The sequence below is a fragment of the Sciurus vulgaris genome, assembly GCF_902686455.1.
Source record: "Sciurus vulgaris genome assembly, chromosome: 4".
In the NCBI taxonomy this organism is placed as follows: Eukaryota; Metazoa; Chordata; class Mammalia; order Rodentia; family Sciuridae; genus Sciurus; species Sciurus vulgaris.
The window spans coordinates 87,513,132-87,525,636 of record NC_136464.1 but is presented as its reverse complement, the minus strand read 5'-3'; the positions used below and the strand labels follow the sequence as shown (position 1 = coordinate 87,525,636).

At 41.7% G+C, this 12,505-nt stretch overlaps 1 protein-coding gene and 1 pseudogene across 6 annotated transcripts in view; one reads left to right on the top strand and one right to left on the bottom strand.

Annotated features, from left to right (window-relative positions):
- The window catches only part of ERCC6 (ERCC excision repair 6, chromatin remodeling factor), an 80,103-nt gene extending 72,228 nt beyond the window's left edge, over positions 1-7,875 (bottom strand). The window contains exons 1-4 of one of the 5 annotated variants that reach the window (XM_079136452.1): positions 7,770-7,875; positions 6,941-7,032; positions 2,539-2,974; positions 707-827 (exon numbers count right to left, since the gene is read on the bottom strand). In XM_079136452.1, the coding sequence (XP_078992578.1) occupies positions 707-827; positions 2,539-2,974; positions 6,941-7,022 (639 nt within the window). In that variant the 5' untranslated portion in view covers positions 7,023-7,032; positions 7,770-7,875. Of the gene's footprint in view, positions 1-706; positions 828-2,538; positions 2,975-3,213; positions 3,321-3,657; positions 3,786-6,940; positions 7,033-7,388; positions 7,542-7,769 lie in introns of those variants that run through there. The other 4 variants (XM_079136453.1, XM_079136454.1, XM_079136455.1 and 1 more) reach the window with 4 other exon arrangements.
- A 3,653-nt stretch (positions 7,876-11,528) lies between these two features.
- Positions 11,529-12,140, top strand: LOC306659607 (B-cell CLL/lymphoma 7 protein family member A-like; annotated as a pseudogene). The gene has a single exon. The product of its transcript is annotated as a B-cell CLL/lymphoma 7 protein family member A-like (transcript).
- The last annotated feature ends 365 nt before the right edge of the window (positions 12,141-12,505 follow it).

Sequence of the window (12,505 nt, the reverse complement as noted above, 5' to 3'; positions counted from 1 at the left end):
TTAACTCTAAGCACAAGGCTATCAGTCATTTTGGATGGCAGAAATGAAATAAACAAAACTAGTCATTCCTAGCTCCTGCATAAAGGTATACATAAATCCTTAAAAAAAAAGAAAGAAAAAAAATAATGTTTCCAACCTCATAAAAACAACATCCTACATAACATATCTTTCAACCCTTAAGTTCTCCAACCTTATGCAACTGGGTGCTGAATGTGATATCTAAGGATGAAGAACCAGCCTCTCAGAACAAGAAGCAAAAGCATAGTGCAGGGGTGAAGTCAATCAGTGTTACCAAGAACTAAACAAAAAACAAAGTCCACATGAAACAAGATTTAAGTGAGAGACCAGCATACCTGACAAGAGCAAAAGCTGGTAAAGGAAAATTGTCACAGTAGAAAGACTTTAAATGAACAGAGTGGAGTGGCACAGAAAGTTACATAGGAGCTACTCTCAATCATGTATGCAAGGCACATATAGTGTATATATGTGTGTGTCTATATGTACAGGTTTTTAAAAAATACTTTATAACTAAGGATGTAAAAGGGAAACAGCTTAAACATATAAAAATGACTCAAAACTTCTCTACAAAGAAAAATAGTTGCTTTATATCTTATAAATACTTCCCAGAATATGTCCTAAATTATTAAATAGGCTTACATGATGACTTTTTCAAAAATGTAATATTTTATGCATTATTTGGAATCACCTTATTATACTTCTGTCGTTTTACAGAATCTAGTTTCCTGTTGATGTCTCTGTTGGTGGCAGCTTGAGGGCTAAGCTGTTCAATAATTTTATTGATTTGCCTTAGGGATGTTGTACATGACCTGAAAAATAAGATAAATTATCTATTTTCCTCTATGGCAACATTTTTATATCATATAATATAAAGACAAATACTAGAAACATGTCTCTTCTACTTCTTACAAACTAAAAAGAAACTAAAACAGAGTTCACATTCTTACAGGCTACAAACAGACTAGAGGTTTAAGATAACTACTAGTGGTTTTCTTTTCTTTTCCTGGTTTAAATAGCTCATTTCCATTTTTAAATTGACTCATTCCTTCTACAACCATTTTTAAGAGTCTACTTTAATCAAGACACTGCTAGGACAAGATGCAGTATGTTTCCCTTTTATATGAAGAAATGCATACACAGGTTTTTAAAGCCCATTATGGAAGCCTCCCAAAGTTTGAAAGTCCAAAAAGTTCCTAAACATTTTCTTATATTAAATCATCAATCTGTGATAATATTTTTCTTTTGCACAACTGGAAGACTCATTTAGTGTAGCATTAAGCTTTGGGGTGTGGAAAAAAAACGAAAATAAATTATTCCTAAAACAGTTACTATAAAATTGTAGCTTCCAATTTTCAAAACACAAATTCAATCTTCTGGATACTTGCACAATTTGCTGTTTGTGTCCTTTGTGAATTTCACGAAAAATAATGCCACCTAAGGTACCACATCACCTGCCATAGTGTCACCCTGCCTTGAGACTCCACAGCATTTTCCTCTGTCTGTAATCTCTATAGGAAGTGGACACATTTTCAAGGTCAAATGTAAAAGGTATGTCATTATAAGGAGCTGAGGTCCTCAACACTCAAGGTCACTAACAACTATGCAAACGCATCCCCTACTCAAAAGGCCCCCCAAAAAAGGTAATTTAAATTAAAACAAAAAAGAAAGAGGCCAAAGAACACACCAGGGAACTGTCAGCAGATATGTCCTTAAAGTGTCAACAATACCAATACCATAGCCTCCCCAATCAGATGACACAGATTCCACACCCTCCCTCCCCAGCTACCCCAAGACTAACTCATTCCTCTAGCCAGTCCAGAGGTCAGTTTCTTTCTTGTTTGCCTGACCTGCACAGAACACTGTCCAATGGCAACGATGAATAAGCTCAACTTTCCACAACTTCCCCACTCCTGTCCTCATCCCACAGAGTGGCCCAGGCCCTGTCTTCTCCACCAATACACTATGCTCAGCTGAGCCCATGTCAGTCTCTCCTCTGTGATACAAATGAAGTCTCCATGCTTCATCTTTCCTCATAGAGTCAAAAGTAGGACAGAAGAAAGGAAAGGGAAGGGAGTTGCTATTTCTAGAAATGTAAATCTGAAAAAAATTGTCAAGGTACTGAACACTCAATCTGGGGACAGCAAACTGGAAAGAAACTAGTGTTGTGATAAAGGGGCAGTATATTTCTGGTATCTCAAATAGGAAAATGCCCAAATTCTGCCATGCTTCTTCTAAGACCACATAGCACATGGTAATGAGACCTAAATAGTACCTCTTTAGGACAGTATGCACAAGACAGGACTTTGCTGGCTGGGTTGAACACCTGACTACTATGTGCAACACTGCTCCTGAGGAGAGGGGTAAGGATCAAAGTCAAAGTGGAGGGTTGCCCTTACTGATGCTGTTTCCTGGAAAAACAGGTTTTATACATCTCCTACATTTGTGGAATATTATAGCTATTACCTGGATTTCCCTGCCATGTTTAAAAACAAAATGAAAAAAGAAATAGGCCACACTCACGTGAGGTCATCCAGGACTGAATGATATTCCTTCTCAGCATCTATGAGCTGTGCTACACGGTTGGCCTCAAGGATGGCACTATCTACCTGCTGAAGCACACCCTGCTCCAGCACAGCCTGGTCATAGACATCAACACCCAGGCCCTGAAGTTCCAGAGCCTGTGCACTGGGCTCCACCGCCGGGATCTGATGCCTATCAATGTGCAGCAGGGCTGGACCTCTCCTTGCAGCTGCCGATGTACAGCCCTCAGTAGAAGTAGAGGGCCCATAGTTGGAAGAAGGAGAAGGGAGGTGCTCCTCTTTCTCTGCATCCCCACCATTTTTCTGTTCAGTTGGTGATTCTTCATTAGTACTTATGTGTTGTCTTTGTAAACAGTCTTGCTCTTGAGTTTGACTTGAGTGAGAGACTGCTTCATTTGGCATCCTCCACAGACTATCTAAAAGGATAGAAAAAATATGATGAGCCACTTGATCATACAGAATTGATCACTATATCATTTCTTAAACATTGTTATAATTAACACACTGATTTCTTAAAGTATCAAGTAATAACCTTTCATATGAATTTAAGTTTCTAAGTAATAATTTCCCAAAATGGTACCAATTACATATTTCTGATAATAAATAAGAAAAATTAACCAAAAGCAAAAAAATTCAGTATCATCAACAAGAATACCTGGGGAGCCAGCTGCGAATGCCAGCAACACAGTCCTGAGAGACACTGTGAACTCTCAACAGTGAAGTGGTTTGGTTGCTTTCTTTCCTGTTAACATTTTCATTGTGCTATGGCACAAATTATTTATATTAGAGTAGCACAATCAACTGTAATTTATTGGATCAGTGATGTAAGGAGAGAACTTCTATATCAATCTGACAATAGAAATTTTTAGGCTAAACATCTATTCAGTACACAGAAGCTTTCAACAAATGAGACTCTCAGAGAGATTAATTAAAATATTCTCAAAAATTACTCCATTTCATCAAACAATATAATTTCTCATCTATCGGTTTGGTAGGCATGGCACTATCCAATATAAACAAGGAGGAGGACCCACCTGCAACCACTGTGGGAATATAAATTAGCATATATATCAGAATTTTTTATGCACATGACATTTACCTAGTTTTAGGTATTTATTCCAGAGAAATACAGAACACCAAATGACTCAATTGTTCATTCTCATGATGATGTGGCTGACTGGGAGCTGTAGCTCACTGCTGCTGCCTAGTTTCATGAGAAGGATCATACTGCACAGGAAATGAGCAAAATTAAACTGAATGCATGTTACTTTCATACCATTAAAAACTTTTAAAAAATGTTAAGTTCTAAGTCAGAGACTATCTCTACTTATACACTAGTACAAGGATGCTTACTATAGCATGTTTTAATAGTTTAAGGTATCCATTAGGTATTTTCTGTGGCATTGATATAAAACCATGAGTGCATTTATGTTGAAAGACATGTGGGCATCTGTGTATATGGAATGCACACAGAGATCTGAAAAGATGCATACTAAACCTGCAATAGTTGGAGGAGGAAGTGAAGGGAACAGAAAGAAATAAAGGGGAGTGCCTACATTTTATTCACATACTTGGGGACTGCTTGAAAGAGAATATATTCACTATTACTTGTGTAACATCTAACAAATAAATTAAAAAGCAGCAAAATCATCAAGAAACAGACTTGATTTTAACTATGAATAAATTAAGGTTTTCTGAAACTTTACTTTTATGAAATGATCATAAATTCCTCCCACCCCACCTACTCATTCCTCATGAATAAAACAATCCCAAAGACCAAGCACTAAGATACAACGTTGCCATGAATTTAGCATCATCTGCCCTCAAGTGGCTTACTTCATACTAGAGAAGAAGCATGCCAGTAACAACACAGTAAGGCAGGTCAATTACTGGCCACATGAACTCACAAGAGGGAAAAACGCTTTGTGTTTAGGGCTCAAGAAACATTATGGATGAGCTAAGATCTGAACCCCTGGCCAATGGTCTAACACAGAGGAGGTGTTCAATATCTGCTGAGAGGAAGTAAGGTTCAGATAGGTCTAAAGTATAAAGTTTGGTCTGGGTAACCAGTCGATTCAGTCACACACACACACAAAAGAGACTCTCAGAGAGGAAGCAGAAGGGAAAAGCAGGGGCTAGGGGGAGCTGGCAAGGAGCTCAGAAGTCACCAATATTGGTGCAGGATGCTGTCAGGATACAAATCTGAGCTCAAGGGAAAGGTCTGGAAAAAATAAGGACACACCAGCACAGCAAGTTGCCCCAGAGTTTTCAAGGCTCTAACAAGTACCAGAGATCATCATTCTGGAGGGTAAAAAGAGGCTAACACTGAAACAGTTAAAAGTTGCTGAGCACTTTGAGGCCTTCTGATTATCTTCAGGAGAAAGGTTCAGCTTGTTCTCCCTTTCCAACAGAAGGGGCAGGATTCTTGTTCAGAGTCTTTGTAAGTTTCTGAACAAGAAACACTTCTATTTTCATTTTTCTTATCTGCATGCATGCAAAAGTTTTTTTGGGTTTTGTCTATTTGTTTGTTTGTTTCCTAGTCCGTGGGATTGAACTCAGGGTCTCATGCATGTTAGGCAAGTGCCATACCACTGAGTTTCAACCCAGCCCAGATTCATTTTTAAGTTAAAAAAAAAAAAAAAGGTCATTTCAAACATAAATATTAATAGTATTGTAATGCAAAGACAAGGTTAAAAATAAATTTGGGGAAACAACTTTAAAAAGGGTAGGAGGAATCATTAAAAGTGGAAAATGACAGGGCACATTCACATAAGGAAATTAAGAAAGGGTCTGGTGAATTTGGACATGATTGGGTCACTGGGTATCTAGTAAAAGAAGTTTCGATGGAACAGTGGGGACAAAACCCAGACTGTAGTGGGCTATGAAGTCAGCAGAAGATAAGGTACCTATAAGGGAGTGGACTATCCCTTTAAGAAGGTTGGTTGTGGGAAGGAAATAGGAGTGACAAAGTAATAAGAGATCTGTTGGGAAGTGGGAAGAGAAAAATGAGGGCAAGAAAAAAACAGAAAATTTAATCATTGGAGGGGATATAGAGATGACCTAAATGAATTGTGCAGCAGTAGAAGGTCCACAGTGCAAAGGAACAGAGAGCAAGATACCACTTTCTCTGATTCTGGCAAAAGGGTAATTCCTGATGCACCTATATCTACAGATGCAGAGAGAAGCTAAAGTGAACCACAGAAAAAATATCCCATCAGATGGGATATCTGGGCATTTCCTGAGTCAGGTGACAAAGTTGGGATGGGGGCTGGAAAACAACACAACTCTGGAACAATCTCTTATTTGAAAACAAAAGAGGGCTGATGCAGAATGAATACTGAGAGTACCAGCTTTGGCCTCCCAAAACCATGGATTGCCAACACTCCCTAACACTGTAAAATTTCCTCCTCTAGCAATGAGCTGACCCTTAGGGTAAATTTCACTACTGGGGATTTTCAGAGTAGTAGTAGTAGAACAAAAGGTTCCTGAAGTTGATGCTGAGAAAAGCAGGTGAAACAACTGAGGTTGGGGACCACATTTTTTTTAAAAAAGAAAAAAGCCAAAAAGGGATTTGATCGGAAATAGGATAGAGGTGGAGAACCCACCTAGCATCTGGTCATGGTAGGAAACCAGAAGGTTCTCATCGGAAGGTTAAAAAAAGCCAGGCAGAGTGGCACATGACTAATCTGACTCGGGAGGCTTCAACAGGAGGATCACCAAGTTCGTGGCCAACTTCAACAACTTAGCAAGACTCTATATCTTGAGGAAATAAAAAATAAAAAAGGACTGGGGAGATAACTTAGTGGTAAAGCACCCCTGGGTTAAATTCCCAATACACTCTCCCCGCAAAAAAGGAAAGTTAAAGAGTTTCAGAAGTGAAATAAATCATATGTTCAACAAATAGCTGAGAGTCGATTATATCAAACAATGTACTAGGCAAACTAATTTCTGTCCAGACAGAGTTTAGTCTCTTGGGGAAGGCTAGATATCTTTAAAATTATATATACATAGACAGAGGGATATACAAATGCACTTATGGTAACTACCATAAGAGAATACTGAACTCTTTAGGAAAAAAATAAGAGAAATCTAATTGACATTGTGGAGGTAGGAGTAAGGTCAATGAGGCCTATCTGATAAAGCCAGTATCTGAAAGATGAACAGAATTTAATGAGGCCAAAAGTAGAGTGACAACATATGTAACTGCTAATGCTGGAAAGAGCTGGTGAATTTGGGAAAGTGGAAGAAGACTAAAACAGTGAGTGTTTTTTTTATTTCTGACTTTGAGTTAAAGAGAGATTATTAGGACTCCGTTCATTGTGTAAATTTTACAGAATATTTTCTAATACACTGCAAGCCTTAATTATCTGGGAAAACATTACCTTCACTGTCCTCTCCCTTAAGCACTGGAGTTTCTGTGGCCAAGGGTAAGCTGAATCCTGGTAGGGAGGGTTGTTTGTACATACGCACAATTCTGTGAAGAGGTAAGCAAGAAGAGTCAGGTCACACAAGGTCTGGGAAAGCTGAGGGTGGACTTTACTCCAAGGGCAATGAAATGACTTTGAAGAGTTCTAAGCAGTGATGATGGTGTGACCCAATTTAAAAACCAGTTAGGCTACTGTAGTGATAATGGGTTGGAGAAAGTGCAGTAAGATACTGAGACATGGTCAGGAAAAATGACGACAGCTTGGAACAGAGTGACAGCAGTGAAGACGGTCGCTGTGTAGAAAAGCAGGTTACAGAATATACAAGCAGACAGCTCAACCCTACTTCGCCTACTTCAACTTGGGTATATCAATGCAAAAGACTCCGGACATCTGTCACACCGACCTCTCTCTAGTATTTTAAGAGATCAAACAGGGCGCGGCAGGACCTGCGCGCCGGACCTCAAAAGAATTCGGTGAAGTAGATGCTTGGTCGCTGGCCCGCCGGGCCGGGAGCCAAGACCTGCGAACGGGACACCGGCTACTCCCTCTACGCCCCCGAACAGGGCAACACCAGAAGAGCGAGCGCCGCTGCGTCACTTCCGGTCGCAGGTAAGCAAGCCTACCATGAAGCGCGCGCCCGGACAGAGGACCGGTTCGCGGCCGCGCGTACCCTTAGGTTCCATCACGGCAGCCAGAAGCCAAAGGCGCGGGGACACGGCCGCCGGAAAAGCCCAAGCCAGGACCATACACCCGCCACCCGACATCGAGCCTGGTCACCACTCACCAGAGAGCCGCGCAGCTGCCCACACGTAACGCGACAAGCCGCAGCCACCGTGGAACACGACCCAATCAGCCGCAACGCATGCGCCCTCTGTCCACCGTAAGCCCCGCCCCCAACATCGCTGCGAGGGCGACGGCGCATGCGCGGGTCTGCCAATTTGTTTCGGAAGCACGGGTTGGGCCACGTGGTTTGAAGAATGCGGGCAGTCTGGTCTTACTGCCTCGAGCCACTCTGGTATTACTATCACCTCGATCCCTGGCCAGTGGGTGGCTTGAGACCAGCTCTTCACCTCTGATTTAAAACACACACACATACACACACACACACACACACACGCACACACTAGTAAAGCGGTTAAAGAAGTTTAAAATGTTTCTAAGGGAGAGAGGGGTATGTGATTGGCCATTTAAATGTAAATACTACCACTTAACCTTGAACCCTAGAAAGAAAGTACACTGGGGGAAGCAAGTCAGCTCCAATTGAGTGCTTCATCGGTAAGTTGCCCTAGACAATGGGGTTGTTACTTCTCTTGTCATCTGACACCTCTGACTTCGTAAAGAATAGGGAGAAGTCTTATCTCTCTTCTCCCCTGTGCCCTAAGGCACTGGGCAGTGTATGCACCCATAGTGGACCTGCATAAATGTCTTAATTACTTTAGGTCAATCATTCTGTATCTATGTCTTTAGAGCTTAGTGGTAGGGAAGATTTCGAACCAGGCAATAACTTTAGCTTGGAGCATTTGAGGAAACAAGTTGACCACAGGAGACTTAAGGACCGCAAGTTCCAGGCCAGCCTCTGCAACTTAGCCAGACCTTGTCTCAAAATAAAATATAAAAAGGATGGGGGTGTAGGTTAATCTCCAGACCACTAAAAGAAAGAAAGAAAAGAAATAAGATATTCACTCATAGGTACAGAACAAAAGAAGGAAGCCAAGCTTCCCCCAAGGAAAGAAATGGTGGGTATACAGACCAGAACTTCTCAACTCAGGAATGCCAGCACTGGAAGAGGGGCCAGCAGCAAAAGTTCTCTGGGAGCAAAGGTGAATATCAAAAGGAGTTTTGGAATCTGATTAAGGGAGTGTATGTTCCTCCTTTTGAAGCCTGAAATCTGACAATGGAAGGGGACTTAATAATGCTGAGTAATAACATCATATTATTTCTGTTAGAGACAGACATCCACTGTGGTCATCCCACATGAAAATGTAATGTATTTTAAAAAGGAAAATTCTAGTGGTCTTTTAAGTAAAATGTTGAGAGGGGCTGTGTACATAGCTCAGTGGTAGAGGCAGTGATTACTATGCAGGAGGCCTTAGATTCAATCCCCAACACCACCACTCCAAACTGAGTATAGGTCTTTGGTAATTTTGATGCTTGAAAGTGAAATCTGAGTTCTTACCTAGCAGTTTCCAACAATTTTGAGAATGAGTTCCCCATTTAACATGGACTATTTTGAGAAATCTATGTATCAATCAGAAGAAACAAATGGTACACACAAATGGGGCAGTTGAGAGTTAATAAATTTTACAAAAATGCGGGCATGGTTTAGGAAAACAGGACCGCTCAGCACATAACCTTGGGCTAGTAAGAGCCAGGAGCTCTGCCCACCTGTTATGGACTAAATTGTGTCCCCCCTGAATTCATATGTTAAAGTCCTAACCCCTAGCACCTTAGTCTGTTTGGGGATATAGGGTTAATAAAGAGATTAAGTTAAACAAGGTCATTAGGTTAGGTTCTAATCCATTGTGATTGCTGCCCTTATAAGAAATTTAAACACAGACCCATGCACAGAGGAAAGACCATGTAAGGATACAGAGAGAAGATAGTCATCTACAAGACAAGGTTAGGGGTCTCAGAAAAAAAAACAACTCTGCCAACAAGTTACTATCAGACTTGCAGTCTGCCAAATTATGAGAAAGTAAATTTCTGTTGTTTAAATCAGCCAGATTTTAATATTTTGTTAGTGCAACCCTAGCAAACAGGCCTGGAGGAACAATGAGAGGACCCAGGCAGAAGGAAATGGCAGAATGGAGAAGATCCCTTGAAATAAATACAGAATGACCTCAATTTCCTCTATTGTTTCATCTGCTGGTGTCTCCCAAAGCCAACTGAAAGCCAGAGGACCAAAGAGCCTATCGATGCCTGACTACAGTTCAGCCTCCAGGGCACAGAATAAGGTGGAGAGAAATGAAAAGTGATCCTGGAGCATCAAACAGAAACTATGTATCATTCCCCACATAGTTGCAATTATCCTTTTAGTATCTTCTTACTTAATAAACGGAATAACATTCACTGTTAATTCAGTAAAGATTTTTAAATGGATTAATATTTCGTTAATTAAAGGATCTACATACTTTGTCTAAGCCAAGTATCTTCTGCCCTCCCCACCCTGAGAATAGTACTAAGGTCTCATGAGCTGTGATAAATCAGATTTGATTATTTCTATGCCCACCTGAATGCCAAGGACAACTCTTCACTCACACCTTCCCTGCAAGGTCTCTTGATCATTTCTGGAGTTCCCTGGATGCCTCTGGCCTGTGTACCTGCTCAGGCCTCCTTCGCTGCCATCTGCTGTTTGTTCTCACATCTTGGGAATGATGTCTGGTCCCAGTGCCCACCACTTAGTGAAGTACTGTCATGTGGGAACCACAAAAGCTCTGCCAAAACCACTACTTGGCACTCTTTGAGGCCTTAATTGAACCTGTCTCCAGACTGATGGGGAATAGACTCTCCAAAATTCTGTTGCTATCACCTGAGCCTCACAGTAGCTCTGCTTGTATCCCTAATCCCACAGGTCCACACACCTCTAGCAGCATACATGAGGATATGTTGTCCCCAAGGAGAGCACTGCACAGTGCAGGTACTATGTCACTGCATTCTTCAACCTAGTTTCTTTTCTAAGCACACTCACATTCACACACACACCGAGCACAGTAGATTCTGTCTTCAGCACTCCCCACAATAACATGCCAATGGAGCCAAGGAGACTGAGCCCAGAATTTCATCAGATGTGTCTGACTTCCATTTTGAGGGAATTCTTATATGGTTTGGAAATGAGCAACACTTACCTGTGTGAATCATTATTTATTCAGTTTTTAAACTTTGCTGACTGGTTGTATTGGCAGGTGTCTTATTCCCTTGAAGAACTGTCTGAATGGCTGACGGAACTGCAGTGCCCTTAGGAATCCTCGAGATGACTGAAAAGAGCTCATGACTCAGAACCAGGACGCCCAGGGTTAAAGGTGGAAAGGGAACAATGTGCTAAGGATCAAAATGGGATAAGCCAGAAAAAAAAAAAAAGTGTCCAAGAATCTGAAGTTTGTCCAAAACTCTTTAATAAGACACCAGAAACTTTTAAAGAGGGAAATATTTAGAGAATTCTTTCAGTTGACAGCAGCTTCCAGGAGACATTTCTGTTGCAATCTAAATTACAGGAAAAAGATAGCTATGAGAGCATCAGGCAGAAGAGGATTCTCAACAAGGTACAGTAATGCAAAGATGGTAAAGCAAGCACAGATTAGCATGTTTAAAGACTAGAAATTGGGCACTGGGCCCTGGGCATGCAGCAGCATCAGACTTCGTGTGTGTGTGTGTGTGTGTGTGTGTGTGTGTGTGTGTGTGTGTGTGTGTGAGAGAGAGAGAGAGAGAGAGAGAGAGAGAGAGAGAGAGAGAGAGAGCACAGAAGGGCAGACTCAAGTGTGGCCACCTTGGAGCACAAGCAGGACCCAGCGGGCATGCTCTCCCAGTCTTTCTCCCAGCCAGAACCATGTTGGGCAGATCAGTTTGAGCAGAGACCAGGAGCCAGGCCAAAGATGATATCAAGAGGATCTGGGTGGCTATCGAGAGAGTACACAAACGAGAGACGTGGATGACTGTATGTAACACGTCCCTGTGAATCTACAATTGGGCCTCTGTGACAGAGCCAAAGGTTAACAACAAAAACAAGAATAAGAAAAAAGGCAAAGACCAGAAGTGTGACTCTGAGGCCACCACTCCAGAGAACAACCCCTCTCCTGGAATGATGGACATGAATGACCATAACAGCAACCAGAGCTCCATAGCAGATGCTTCCCTCACCAAACAGGAGAACAGCAGCAACTCCAGCCCTGCTCCAGTACCCAACTCAGCTCTGCCCAACCATAGCACAGAACCAAAGTGCACGAGGTGCAGGCTGACAGCAAGGAGGGAGCACTGGGGGCTGAAGACGCTTCTGATGAGCAGAAGTCCCAGTCTTCGATGGAAAACTCAATAAATAATTCAGAGAAAGTAGAACAGCAGCCACCTGCAGAGTCAGAGCTGGCTGCAGAGATGTCCACAATCTCTCAGGATTTGGAAGGAGTGCCATCCTCTAAAAAGATGAAACTGTAGACCTCTCAACAGAACCTGAAAGAGATGTGGACACCGAACTAAATCCTCTGGTCAGTGTTCCTTGGCAGGTGCATCAGCAGGCTTAATCTAGTAAAGCTCAGCCCCAGTGATTTCTCTAGGGTACAAACAAACAGGACTACTAACATTTCAAGTTTACCAAGTGTAAATCCAAGAAAACCCAGAACAGCAAAACGTCTCCTGGGAGGCGGAGTCGACCACTCACAAGGGTCCACACTGGGAAGCCAAGATTACATTTGTGTTGCTGCTGTTTTCCCCACTTTTTAAAATTTAACAATATAAACTATTTGAGAGTGGTAACCATCAGAAATTCACTTTCTGTCAGGGGCTTTTCACTGTTCTACCAATTCCTCCCCC